Source organism: Populus nigra, chromosome 18, assembly GCF_951802175.1.
Source record: "Populus nigra chromosome 18, ddPopNigr1.1, whole genome shotgun sequence".
Classification (NCBI taxonomy): domain Eukaryota; kingdom Viridiplantae; phylum Streptophyta; class Magnoliopsida; order Malpighiales; family Salicaceae; genus Populus; species Populus nigra.
The window spans coordinates 7970381-7984157 of record NC_084869.1 but is presented as its reverse complement, the minus strand read 5'-3'; the positions used below and the strand labels follow the sequence as shown (position 1 = coordinate 7984157).

The 13777-nt window shown below is 31.4% G+C and overlaps 1 protein-coding gene across 1 annotated transcript; it reads right to left on the bottom strand.

The window, feature by feature from the left end:
* Positions 1–5229: 5229 nt before the first annotated feature.
* On the bottom strand, positions 5230–7778 carry LOC133678089 (geranylgeranyl diphosphate reductase, chloroplastic). Its single transcript, XM_062100283.1, has 2 exons — positions 6987–7778; positions 5230–6219 (listed from the first exon to the last, which is right to left on the bottom strand). The coding sequence occupies exons 1-2, from the start codon at positions 7695–7697 to the stop codon at positions 5518–5520; spliced, it is 1413 nt and encodes a 470-aa protein (XP_061956267.1). The 5' UTR covers positions 7698–7778; the 3' UTR covers positions 5230–5517.
* Positions 7779–13777: the final 5999 nt, after the last annotated feature.

Below are 13777 nucleotides of genomic sequence, written 5' to 3'. Positions count from 1 at the left end.
TGTCCAGACACACCCCTAATACGCCCATACAATTCTTTATATTTTTATTGATTTTAATGACATCACCACCACCAATTATAGATGGATATATTAGTGTATTTACGCCTCATACACAACCATATGCATATCTTTTATATGGATTTAACTATATCTTACAATAGTCGGAACTAACTATGACATTTCGGTTGTAAACTTCGGTTAAAAGTATTATTGTGTTAATATAATGTTAGAAAATTTACCCCAAGAATAATGGAATAAAATAAATATATACGTATTAAAATACCTAAAATGAAGTTTTATGGACTAAAACTTTGAGGTAAGATAAATTGTAAAAATTTCATTGAAACAGGATTCTAGGTAAACAAAAAACTTCATAAGTTATAACATAATGGCAATATGATAAATAACGATTAATTGGATAAATACTAAATAGTTTTCATGGCTTCCTTGGAAGCCAAGATTTGCTAGTTATTGAGGGAAGAAATGGGAGCAAAACTTCATGATTTCTTTTGATTTTTCTTCATTAAAACACTTAAGAAATAAAGATTAAAGTGTTTAGAGATTAAAATAAAAGATTTCAAGTTTTGGGAAGGGTTATAAACTTATAAATAAAGGTGCTAAAAGTTAAGGAGAGAAAGAGAGAAGTGAAGAAAACTTGAATTTCTCATCAATTTCCTTTTGATTTCTTGTGATTAAGAGGTAAAGATCACTTTCACCATGATTGATTTTACTTTGGTATGTTTTGAAGCTTAGAAAGAATATGTATGTTATGGAAAGTTGAATTGAAATGTTTAAATTTGTAATATTTGTTAAGAATCATGTTCTTGGGCATAAATTAGGAATGGGTAATGAATGAATTGTGGATAAATTTGTACAAAAATTATGTTCCCTTTTGAATGGGCATTTTGACCAAATTAATGTAAATAATTTTGAAATTTTGCTCAATTTGACATGAAATTTGTCACAACCCAGCTCAACCTGCTAGATATTGTTCGCTTTGAGTCTTACTGCCCTCACGGATTTATTTTTGATGACCACGCATGGCTCCAAAACACGTCTGACAAGTCAACAACCAACACTACTAATAAGGTCAGCTACTAAATCCTTACCCTCTGATGTGGGATATTACAATACACCCCCTTTAAAGAGCCCAACGACCCCGTCGACACTATAAATCCCGGGAAAATAAGGTTGCATAAATTGCAAACTAACTAAATGGAAATAAAGGGAAGAAATTCATACATAAAGTTAAATAAAAAAAATGGGAATTCAGAAATTTTTGGGATATAAATTTCCGGGTGAAATATTTCGAGACATTATAATTAACCCGGGAATGTTAAGAATTGGATTAAATTGAGAAAAATAAGCTAAACAAAAAGTTCTAAGGTGGAGTTATAAAAAAAAAAGATGTGGGGGCAAAAATAATACACTTAAAGGAAATGAGGTATAAGTGCAAACAAGAGAAATTATAGAGTATAAATACTCATCTCCTCATTAAAAATCTGCAGCAACCATAAGGAAAGAAAAGAGAGAGTTTTTGTATTTCATTCTTGCAAATCAAGAGAGAAACACCAAAATTTCAAGAACCCATCCAAGATTAAGGGTTTATAGGTAGAATAAACACTTGGGGGCAAGGAATTAACAAGAAAAATTTGAATAAAAGAGGGAGGGGAGTACCAGCTATCCATAGAAAAAAGGGAGAGTAAAAAATCTTCGAATGGTTGAAGATAGAAATCTTGATTCTTACCGGGTAAGATGTTCTAAACATGATCTTATAATTCATTTTAAATTCGATTATGAATTGATGCCTTGATGTTGAATTATAGATTAGGGTTATTAGACTTGAATTGATAAAAAAGTATCAATTATTAAAATTAAGTTAATTTATGTGTGGTATATGATTGGTGGCGTGAAACCATGATAATTTATCTAGAAAATGTAGTTTGTGAATGTTATGTGTGAATGGAATGGGGTGACGAATCTGAACAAACTTGTCTCCTAACTTTCGGTGAGATTTCAGGTGGGAGTATAAGGGAATTAAGATTATGTTTCTTCATAGAAATTGTAGTTTTGGATGTTAGCTAACTAAAAAAATTTGTCTTGCTCAATTTGAAGCTATAAAACTCAAGTTATGGGTCACCAACCGAGACTGGGTCATGACTGACTTTGTAGGGCAGTAGGACTGATTAGTTGATGAGCAATTTTGACTATCTTAAGGGCAGAAATGGATTCTCCTTCCTTCAGGGTACCTGTAGCCCAATGTCTTAGCTTTCCAATGCGACCAACTTCGCTTGAAACAGAGTCCTAGAACTTCAGATATAGTTAAAAATAGAGTAGAAGTTGGAATGCGACCTCTGCAGACAGTGATAGTTCAAAAGAGTAACGATTCAAAAGAGTAACGGTTCAAAAAAATAATGATTCACAGTTCAAAAGAGTAACAGTTCGAAAGAGTAACAATTCAAGATTTAAACAGTAACAATCCAAATATAAAGAAAGGAATGATTGAAAGAAAGACATATTGGTTGTTGATATGATCATTATAAAATGTATCCTTGAATGAGGAAAATTTATGAGATGAGCCTGTGATTGCATGAGGGACCATCGGTGTGGTGCAACAGCAGCAGCAAAGGAGCACGAGTAGAGCTTTTACTACAGATAGATGATCCGCACCTATACTTTCTAGTTAAATTCCATGATTTAATATGTTATTGATGTAAAATGTGAATTACCGAATGTTGGATATTATGAGAAAGGAGGAAATTTTGCGTAATGATGTCGATATTTTGAATGGTATTCAAGGTGAAAGGATGTCATATGAATTGTCAAGTGATTAAATTATCGCTAATAAAAGAAATATAAGAAGTGTGATATGGGGTGTGGACTAGCATACATTTAGTGTATGTTAGAATTCCGAGTAAGAGATCACCATGTTGTTCACTCAACTATTTTTTTTAAGCCAAACTTGGCTAATTGTCTTTTTAAATAGTAATTTTGAAGATAGTGTTGAAGAAAAGATATTATTAAAATTAACTAGTCAAAATTATTGGTCGATCAACAATGTCTCACATTTTCAAAGCCAATATTTGTTTGTAAAATTAACAAAGTGACAGAAATTTAAAGATAATGAGTATATAAGACAATTGGTAGGTCAAAAAGGCAGTGCAAGAAATGACTCTAAAAATATAATCATGACACATAAAAAGTCTTTTTTAATTGACATATGCTTTGTAAGGAATGATCTAAAGAGCTGGGATTTATTATGTTATTTATTTATTTTATTTCATTAGATAATTGGTAAGAAAAGAAGCAAAACACAACTGTAATACTACATGAAGCTACAATAACTAAATAATAATAATAATAATAACAACACATGGAAAAAGCTGCAATAACACATGCATTGAAGCTCAATATGGTAAAGGAAATATTAATAAAAAAATTATTGTTTTCTAATATTTTAAAGTGTTATGAAAATAAGCATAGAATTATTTTTGGATATTTATCATATAATAGGAAATGAGAGAAAATAACAATTTTTAGTTCATATTTTTTTTTAGTAGAATTTTTTAGTTAACTTTATTTTTAAGTCTCATTTATTCATGAAAAATAAATTATGAGAAAATATTTTTTTATTATATTTGATTGTGCAAAGAAAATTGAGTTGAACATATTTTTTAAATGTTTTTTGTGTAAACTCTAAAATCAATTACAGAAGTTAATCTCATAAATGGAATGAAATATTTAAATATTAATACCCAATAACTCAGATTAAATATAACACTTATTATGTGTTCTATAATAAAATATTTTTGACATGTTGGCCAAATCCTAATGGATAATCATAAACTGGTTATGATATTCATTTTTGGATTTTTAAACATGAAAAAGATGCAACTTTTGTTTTTTTATGAAAAATATGCGTGGAAAAATTATTTTGGTTGCTGCATGCAGAATTCATTCTGCATGCAGCGATAGCAATAGTGAGCAATAGGGATGGTTGATACAAGGCAGGGATGGAGAACCACCTGAGGTGATGAGGGCCTGTGGTCATGCTTGTGGAGAGGCTGGTGGCGGCGTTGATGGAGAGCTTGGTCGTCGTAGTTGCTACTACGCAAGATGAAGAAGTTCGCAGAGGAGAGAGAAAGGTCGGAAAGAGAAGAGAGAGAGAGAGAGTCGTGGTGGCTGCTTGGTTGTGTTGGCTTCCTGTGGTGGAGCTGGTGTTCGTGGTGGTGTATAGGCCGGGTTTGTTGGTATTCTCGCCAAAGAAGGCAGCTGGGGAAGAGGTGGAGAGAGTTGCAGAAGACTGACGGGGAAAGAAGGAAAATGGAAACTGGTGGGAGGCTGGTTTTTTACAATTTTTAGACCCGATTTTCTCCTTTTTCAGGCCATGAAATCCACCTCTATTTATAGGTGGTGGACGAAGGCAATCTCGTCTACACAAGAAAAAAATTTCAGCCCTTGATTCTGTTGGGAAGGATCTCAACCGTTGGCTCACAATAGATATGGTGCACTGTCAAATCTGCAGAAAAAGTTACTTGAGTTGGTATGTTTAGGCCGTCACCGGCACCAGCACCGATGGGTTGTCATTCAGAATGACATATTCACATGGAGCTGTAGAGGAACTATAGAGGATCATTTTCATGCAAGTTTGGTTAAATTTAGTAGAGTGTAAAAGTATTAAATATACCTGTAAAATAGGTAACGTGAGAAGTTATTTCAGAGATTTTAAAAAAAAGATAAATCAGTACCATTATTTTTCCTTCAAAAATTGCAAAGGCTAATAAAGAAGTTCAAGAAAACAAAGAGTATTTTTTTTAACATAAAAAAAAGAGGTGAAGAAATATTTAACCAATTGATATTAACAATCACATCATCACTACTGCTACAAGATTAAGGGGGAAAAGTATTGTAACTGGCATGACTAATGGAAACATGATATTAACAATCGTAGTCTTTAAAACTAACACTAGATAGGATCTCTTGTACTCTTATGCAAAACAACAATGTTGATCATAAATTAATATCTATCACAATACAAACAAAAACCTTGGTAGAAAAAGGTAAGGGCAAAACGAGGTCGTAACAGACCATGACATATTAAACATATTAGGGAGACAGATGAATACAGAAATCTCTAAGAAAGTGGATAAAGCTATCATGATAGTTGAAGGGAAGTAAAAAGAAACCAACCTCTAATTAAAAGAACAACACCTCAACATGCTACCATGGTAAGGATAAAGATCAGAAGAAGTTGGCATTAAATATGCACTTAGGCATGCAAATTGAAAAATGTTTTCTCAAGTTCAGAGCCCTTCCCAAGATCGAAACATCAATCCTCCTGACATCGCAAAACTAGTGCAGTCTACAAGGATAACAAAAAATCGCAAATTACTTGTGCGCAATTACAAATATCATCTTGCATAAGTTCGAGGAGGGACACATTAATTCAAGCTTGTCTCTCATGGAAGTCGATGTGGGGGAAGAACCAGGCGTCTTAACGGCATGGTTCTTCATCTCTCATGCACTAAGCTTGTCCATTTCCCTTCTGAGTGCGTTAGCCCTCACCAAGCTCCCAATGGTATTCACAGCTAACTTCAAATCCTCCAAGGGGTTCCCAGGCACTACCCTCTTGTACAAATAGCTATCAAATGTCATCTTCTGCACGTACTCATCTGCGCACATCTCCACAAAAGCTTCTCTTGCTGGGTTTGATCTATAGAAAACTTTCTGCAACACATCCAACACCTTGTATGTAGGCCAGTATGTCTTGTCCCATTTCTCCAGATATTTCCTCAGGTCACTTTCATCCACCATCCTCTTGCCATTTCCAGAACCCTCAACTATTGCCTCCGCGCACATTCTACCACTTTTAGCTGCAAAATAGATACCCTCACCGGAGCATTTGGTTACATACCCAGCTGCATCACCCACTAACGCTACCCTCCCTGATAATCTGCGAGGCCGGGGGTGTTCTGGTATTGGGTGTGCTTCCACTCGTATAATCTTACCACCAAGGATCTTGTCCCTGGCTCTGTTTCTTGTGGCTAGTTGAAATTTTTTTATGTCACCTTTGTGTGTCACCGTGCCAGTTCCAACAGCAACATGGTCACATTTGGGGAAGACCCACCCGTAGAAATCTGGTGATACATCGTCACCAACATACATCTCAGCTAAATTCTCATAGTACACCATTTTATCACTGGGGATTTTAATTCTCTCCTGTAAATATGAGGGGGGGGGAGATTAAGAAGAATTCAAGAGCATCAACAGTGGAGGATTCGTGAGTTCAATACAAATGTTTGAACAAAATCCAACTGTGGAAGCATAAACAATGCCCTGTATCTCAGAAGCTTATGTAAACATTTTATCTAAAATGTTTATTTACAGAAACAGTTGAGAGATTATAGTAATAATTCATCCGGGCTATAATAATAATAATAAGATTAGCTATATGGCAAACGAGCACCAAAATTTCAGCTGCATGACTACAGTATTCATTGCAGCTATGATTTTTATGTACACACACACACACACACACACATATATATATATATATATATATATATATTCGTCAATCCACTGATGAAATTCAATATTGTACCATATTATTGTGAGATCGAAGGACTCTCCAATGCAGTTGATCAACAGACAAAAACAAGGGCAAGAACAATGATGATACCTCATGTAATTTATATAAACTCAATTTACTTTATGCTATTAATTAACCCAAAATCTTAAAATTGAAGTTATTAAATGAAATTTCAATATATAATTTACATTATTTTTTACTGTAGGAATGTGAAATCAACATCTTCCACATTTGGATAAAAGTTTTAAGCAACGTCTTCAAGGCAATTCACAACTGAACAGAACATAACTTAACTCATTAAAGCAGTGTGTGAAGGAAGATGTTACCAAAAGCATATAAATTTAAAGTAGAAATATCAAGCAATTAAGAAATATTTAACATTAGCAATTAACTATACCTGAAAAGCAATAGCGTAGTCATAATCACCAGCATCAATGGACTTGGCGACACGCGAATTTGCCCCATCAGCTCCAATAACCACATCAACCTCCAAAGTTTTCCTCTCTCCAGTTCCACCTTTCTTCCCATCATACTCAGTATAATGCAAGACATAGGGTGAATTAATATTTTCACTACCTTTTTTAGGAATGTCCATTTTCAAGAACAAACCATTTATCACTTTAGCCCCATTCGTTGATGCTCTTTCTCTCAAGTAAGCATCAAGCACCTCACGCCTCACCATGCCAATGTACTCGTGAGGCTTCAAAGTTCGTCCAATATCAACGGCTACATTAGAAGGAGAGATCATCTTCATCTTGGTCACTCTCCGATCTATAATGTCCAGTGGGAGGTCGAACTCACCCACCATGCACAAAGGGATGGCACCACCGCATGGCTTGCAGTTGTCCAGCTTTCGTTCGATGAGGTATGTTTCAATGCCTCCTTTGGCTAATGTTTCTGCAGCGGCACCACCGGCAGGACCGCCGCCGATGACGGCTACTCGGAGGTTGCGGTTTTGGAGCTTCGGACTAGACTTGCTGGCTGTGATTCGAAAGCGGCGGTATGAGAAAGAGGATATGGGGTTTGTGTGGGAATGGAGTACTTTGGGATGTTCCTGGGAGGAGTGCCGGAGTCCGGTGAAGGATTTGAAGACAACGGAAGAAGCCATTTTGTTATGGTTGGGTTTGAGAGTGTTTTGAGCCTTTTAAAATATATTGTTCATCTTTTCTGATGACTTAAGCATTGGTATGTACTTGGATTTTCTTAGTAATTCTTGTACGAGTTCCAAGATTTCTGGTGGATAAGGTTTTGGATATGAGGAGACGCTGGCTGTTGGATTAACAAAGTGAATGGTATAGATTGGATATGGATATTGCATGTAGATTTCGGGGGATGTTCTTAATAATTTAATTATATTATTATTAAAAAATAAAATAAACTCAGCCTTTCAATGTAAAACAAGACTGGGTGCAACGTGGATTATTACAATGCACTAATAATTTTGCCCAACATATTTGTACGAAAAAGGCTAAGTTTTGAGAGAGAGAGAAAAAGTCTTTTCACGGGTTAAAATGATATTATCAATTTATTTGGAGTAAATCAATCTCTTTATATTTTCATTGAATAATTAAATTATTAATTTATTTTTTAAAAATTATTAATTTATTTTTAAAAATAAAAAATACAACCTGTGTTTTTGGTTTTGTAATTTTTTTTAACAATGTAATTACTTGAATACTCTTATAATTTTGTTTTTCTTTTATTTCGGTCAAGGGTCTTTCATCACTTTTCTTTAGTTTTTATTTTTTTGCAATGGTTGGTTAGAGTAAGGAGTGGTTGGATTTTTTTAATATATATAAAATATATTTGAAAAGAAAAGGTTATTGATATGTGTATCGCACACGTTAATAAATGAGAAAAACCCTTGCTTTTTGAGTGGCATGTTCAGGCTTCTGTCGCCGTTAAACACCACCTTTAACAATGATGTTTAAAGCGGCATTATGAGCTTTTTAACGGTGACGATCATTATAATGGAGGACAGATGGTGTGACTTTGATAGACTTTTTTTTTCTACTTTCCCTTTTCTCTCTCATCTTTTAGACAAAGTATACAAGTTTCTTTTCATTTGTTTTGTTTATATAATGTGTTCCTCATTCTTTTCATTTGCATCTATATTTTTTCAAAATCTTTTGTAGGTTAATGTTTTCTTCCAATTCCATCCCTATCATTTGATTTCATTTAGTTTTCATTTCAAATTTTGTCCTTATTCTTTTGATTTTTATTTATTTTGTTTTTTTTTATCTTTTGTAAGTTATTTTTTTAATTAATTTTTTTTTAATTTTTATTTTAAATTTAATCCTCATTCTTTTAATAGCTATTTATTTTATTTTTAACATTTTTCTCATTCTAGTTTGTTTTCAATTTCATCCCTTAACATTAGGGATTGCAATTTAATCTGAATCCAATAGATTTTGTCTCGATCTACCCGAACTGATTGATGTTTTTTGGATGGTTATCCTACCGAATGAGTAATGAATAGTGTAAACCTTGAGAATAAACTTTTACATAAATTAAAAATAATATAGATGAAGAAAGAAAATGAGATAATTAATGTACAAATTAAATAAATTGGGGATCGAAAAATTTTCTGGTATGAATTTCCCAAGTAAGATATTTTGAAATATATAAAAAAATTGTTTTTTTTATCTTTTGTAAGTTATTTTTTTAATTTTTATTTTAAATTTAGTCCTTATTTTTTTAATAGCTATTTATTTTATTTTTAACATTTTTCTAATTCTAGTTTGTTTTCAATTTCATCCCTTAACATTAGGGATTGCAATTTAATCTGAACAAATAGATGCCATCTCGACCCGCCTGAATTGGTTGGTGTTTTTTGGTGGTTATCCTACTCAATGAGTAATGAATAGTGTAAACCCTGAAAATAAACTTTTACATAAATTAAAAATAATATAAATGAAAGAAAGAAAATGAGATAATTAATGTACAAATTAAATAAATTGGGGATCGAAAAATTTTCTAGTATGAATTTCCCAAGTAAGATATTTTGAAATATATAAAAAAAATTGTTTTTTTTAATCTTTTGTAAGTTATTTTTTTCAATTAAATTTTATTTAATTTTTATTTTAAATTTAGTCCTCATTCTTTTAATAGCTATTTATTTTATTTTTAACATTTTCCTAATTCTAGTTTGTTTTCAATTTCATTCCTTAACATTAGGGATTGCAATTTAATCTGAACCCAATAGATGTCGTCTTGACTCGCCCAAACTGGTTGGTGTTTTTTGGATGGTTATCCTACCCAATGAGTAATGAATAATATAAACCATGAGAATAAACTTTTACATAAATTAAAAATAATATAGATGAAAGAAAGAAAATGGGATAATTAATGTACAAATTAAATAAATTAGGGATCGAAAAATTTTCTGGTATGAATTTCCCAAGTAAGATATTTTGAAATATATATAAAAAAGAGTTTTAATTAACTTGAAGATAAAGAGGGTGAGGTTAAATGTAACGAAAAAAATTAAATTCAAATGTTGAGGGATGAAATTATCAAATATAAAAGGAGGTGTAACTCAAATAATAATAATAAAAAAAGGGGTCAAAAATAAAACACTTAAGTAAGTGGGGTCAAGTGTAAAATAAAAAAAATGAGATTATAAATACCTTTTTTTGTTATCTTTAAGGTCAGTTGTAGCAACAATAAAAGGGAGAAGAGAAATTTGATTTTTTCCACTAAAAAAATGAGAGAAAAACACCAAAATGTGATAAGTTTACACAAGGCTTGGATCAATTGATAAGGAAAGCATCATTAGACAAGGAAATTAATAAGAAACAAGTGAAGAAAATTGTGGGGAGAAGGGAGAGAGTGAGGGCCAGCTGATGTGCAAAAAGGGAGTTGTAGAAATTTTTCAACTAGTTAAGGATTGAAGTCCAATTTATTATCATGTAAGAGGCTCTAAAATTGATTATGTAAGCCAATTTGAATTCAATTAGGAATTGGTGTATTAATCTTGAATTTGAGTTAGGGCTCTTGAGTAGAATTTTGAGAAAATATAGAATCGTGTGGAATTGAATTAATTAAAGTATTGAAGATTGTCTTGAATGTGAAATAATATAAAGATACCAAAGAAAAAAATTCAACGGTTAAAGAAGCAAAGGTGGCCAAATTCATGATCTTTTTTATAAATTGTTTGTCATGTGTTGTTTATAATATGAAAACATGGTTGTTTTGGAGGGAGAGTGGAAAATGAGAATATTTAAGGGTTCATTTAAAACATTAACGAAATTGGACAAATTCATCTTCCTAACTTTCATAGGGGATTCGAACCTAAAAATAATAGAATTTGGGAAAGGTTATTTCATAGATGTTATAGCCAAGGATATTAACTTTCTAACAAGACTGGCCTTGTCTAATTTGGAGTCCTAGAACTTCAAATATAGATAAAAATCTAAGAAGAGATCGGGTTGCCATCCCTGTTGGCAATTTCGATAAGTTGCTAAAACGGGTAATTTAGATGTATTAGGGGCAGAATTGAGTTTCTTTCCCTTCTAAAAAAATTATGTAGTTTTGGGTTTTAACGTTTAAAGAAAATAAGCCATGTTCGGAAACGAGATTTGTAATGTTAGTTATGATTAGATAAATGAAAAAAACAATGATCTTAAGGGATGTAAAGGAAAACACAAATGTGAAGGAAAAAATTGTTGAAGGGAAGTCAATATTTGCTGATTTTATTATTATTAAAAGAAAAATAACTTGAATATGAAATAATATGGTATACCTGTGAATACATAAGGGATTACAGGAGCTGCATAATAACAGCAAGGGAGCACGAGTCAAACTTTTACAGCAGGTAAGTGTTTTACACCTATATCTTTCTTAAATGTACATAATTATGAAAGCTTGTTTAATTTTTGGATTTTTTATATATAAATGTTGTCAAAAGAGAAGCATCTAATGAAATGAATGAGAAATGAAAACAGACTTAATTAATTATTCTAGTTAGAAATAATTAATGATACCAATGAGTTCCATTGTTATCGGTATTTTTCTAGATTTGATTAATCGGTTTTGAGAATGAAAAAATAATGATGTCAATAGGATTTACTAACATCGACATGATCATCCTAAAATATAAAAATATTAAATTTAATTAACTATTTCAAGTTAGGAATAGTTAATAATATCTACATTTCCATGATCACATGCATGATTAAGTATTAATTAATTTCTCAAAATTGAAAATGCAATCACGTACCATGGCTTAACATTAGTATGGTAGAGAGAAGTGAAGAGGATCTTCAAACGAACCTCCATAGCCTGAGGAGGTGCCACTTCCACTTGCTCCATCACGGTGGCTTTCTAGCTTCCCATGCTGCAGGAACTACAATACAGCTATCCAATCAATTATAAAAAAGAAAAAAGAAAAAAAGAAAAATCAAAATACATAAACATATCAAGTCATAGATCAAAAACATTGTATATATTTATAAAGGCCAAATTACAGATAAATTAATCAAATTCATAATCCGGTTTTCTTGTAATTTTTCTAGAATATGCCAAAGCTTGTAAATGAAATAGCAATGAAAAAAGAAGTAACAGGAACCGATTCTCTAAGAAAACTAAACGATGCAAAAATAATTAGCATTACGATTTAAAGAAAAAGGAAATGGAGGAATGTATCTAAGACCCTCTTATGGACAAGAATGAGTTGGGTGCTTCCACCTACTCTCATGTCCGTGGGCATGTCACATGTGGTAATCCTAGAGGGCGGCCTTCCATTATTATCCGTCTTGTGCATGCATTCATGCTTCACAGGTTAATTAAATTGGCAATGCATGCATGAAAAGTTGAAAAGTTCAAAGTTTAATTAAATTGGTCAATACTCTATTAAAATTGAATATTAATTAGAGTTGTTAAAACTGATTTATATTATGTTTTTTTCACCATGAAAGGAAGCAATTATACTCTTAAATTGAGGTATGAGGGATATCTAGAACTAACATATAAGTGTTTGTCAAATGAAATGTACACTAAACTGACCCGTATGAGATTTCTATATAGAGATATAACCTATGTCTATAGAAAAGGCCCACGTGATAGTTCTGTAAGTGATCCTTAGATATGAAATTATTAAGTTATTTTATACAACGAATGTTATGCTTCGATCCTAGTAAATGACGTTCTAATCAAGGAAAACAAACGAGCAGATATTGAGTATAGTAAAAACTATATGAAGATATTTGAGTAATCAAAAGATGATTCATCACTTAACATGAATTAAGAAAAAATATTCCATATGTTTTAAACTAATATTGATTGTAGATTTTTGGATATGTGAAATGAGATTTGAAAAAAAAAAGGTTTAAATCTTATTCAAAAAATTAATGAATATGGTGCTGAGAACAAATATGATTAGACATAGTAGTATACACAATTCATACTATAATATTTAAATCAGAACATTGTTGATGAAAAAATAATAATTACACTGAGAAACTGGTTAACCACTTACGACTTTCCTAATCATTAAGGGATCATGATAGGCTGCTTTATATTGTACTTGACTTCAAATATAAATCAATTAATTTTTTAATTAATACTAAATTAATTTATTTAACTCTATTTTATTTCGGATTGTGATTTATATTTAAGCTAAATTATTAGGGAACCTAATGGGTTACACACATAAAAACCATTAATTAAAAATTAAAATAAAATTATTAATAAGTGTGATTTGATTGTGAATACGTTTTAGAAATTACAAGGATTCTCTACCTATAAATATGCAAAATATATGCTCTTTTTTTTTGCATGATCCGACACTAAGATAAACTGCTCTATGTATTGGAAAAGTATCGATTACCAGAAAAAAAAACTAAAAAATACACTAAAAAATATAAAATGGATAATATATATAGACATACATATACATACACATATACATACATACATATATATATATATGTATATGTATATGTATATATATATATATGTATATGTATATATTATGTTTTACCTTTTTTTCTCTCTCCTTATTTTCTTATATCAATCTTATATTACACAAATATTCTAGATAGCTTACCATATCATCATTTCCAACAAATTAATATATCTTAATTTAAATAAATAACAATGTACCTTGTATAATTTCATATAACTTGTACCGACGAATATAAATTAAAAAAATAATTAAAATTTCATATGAGAAGATATATTTCCCTA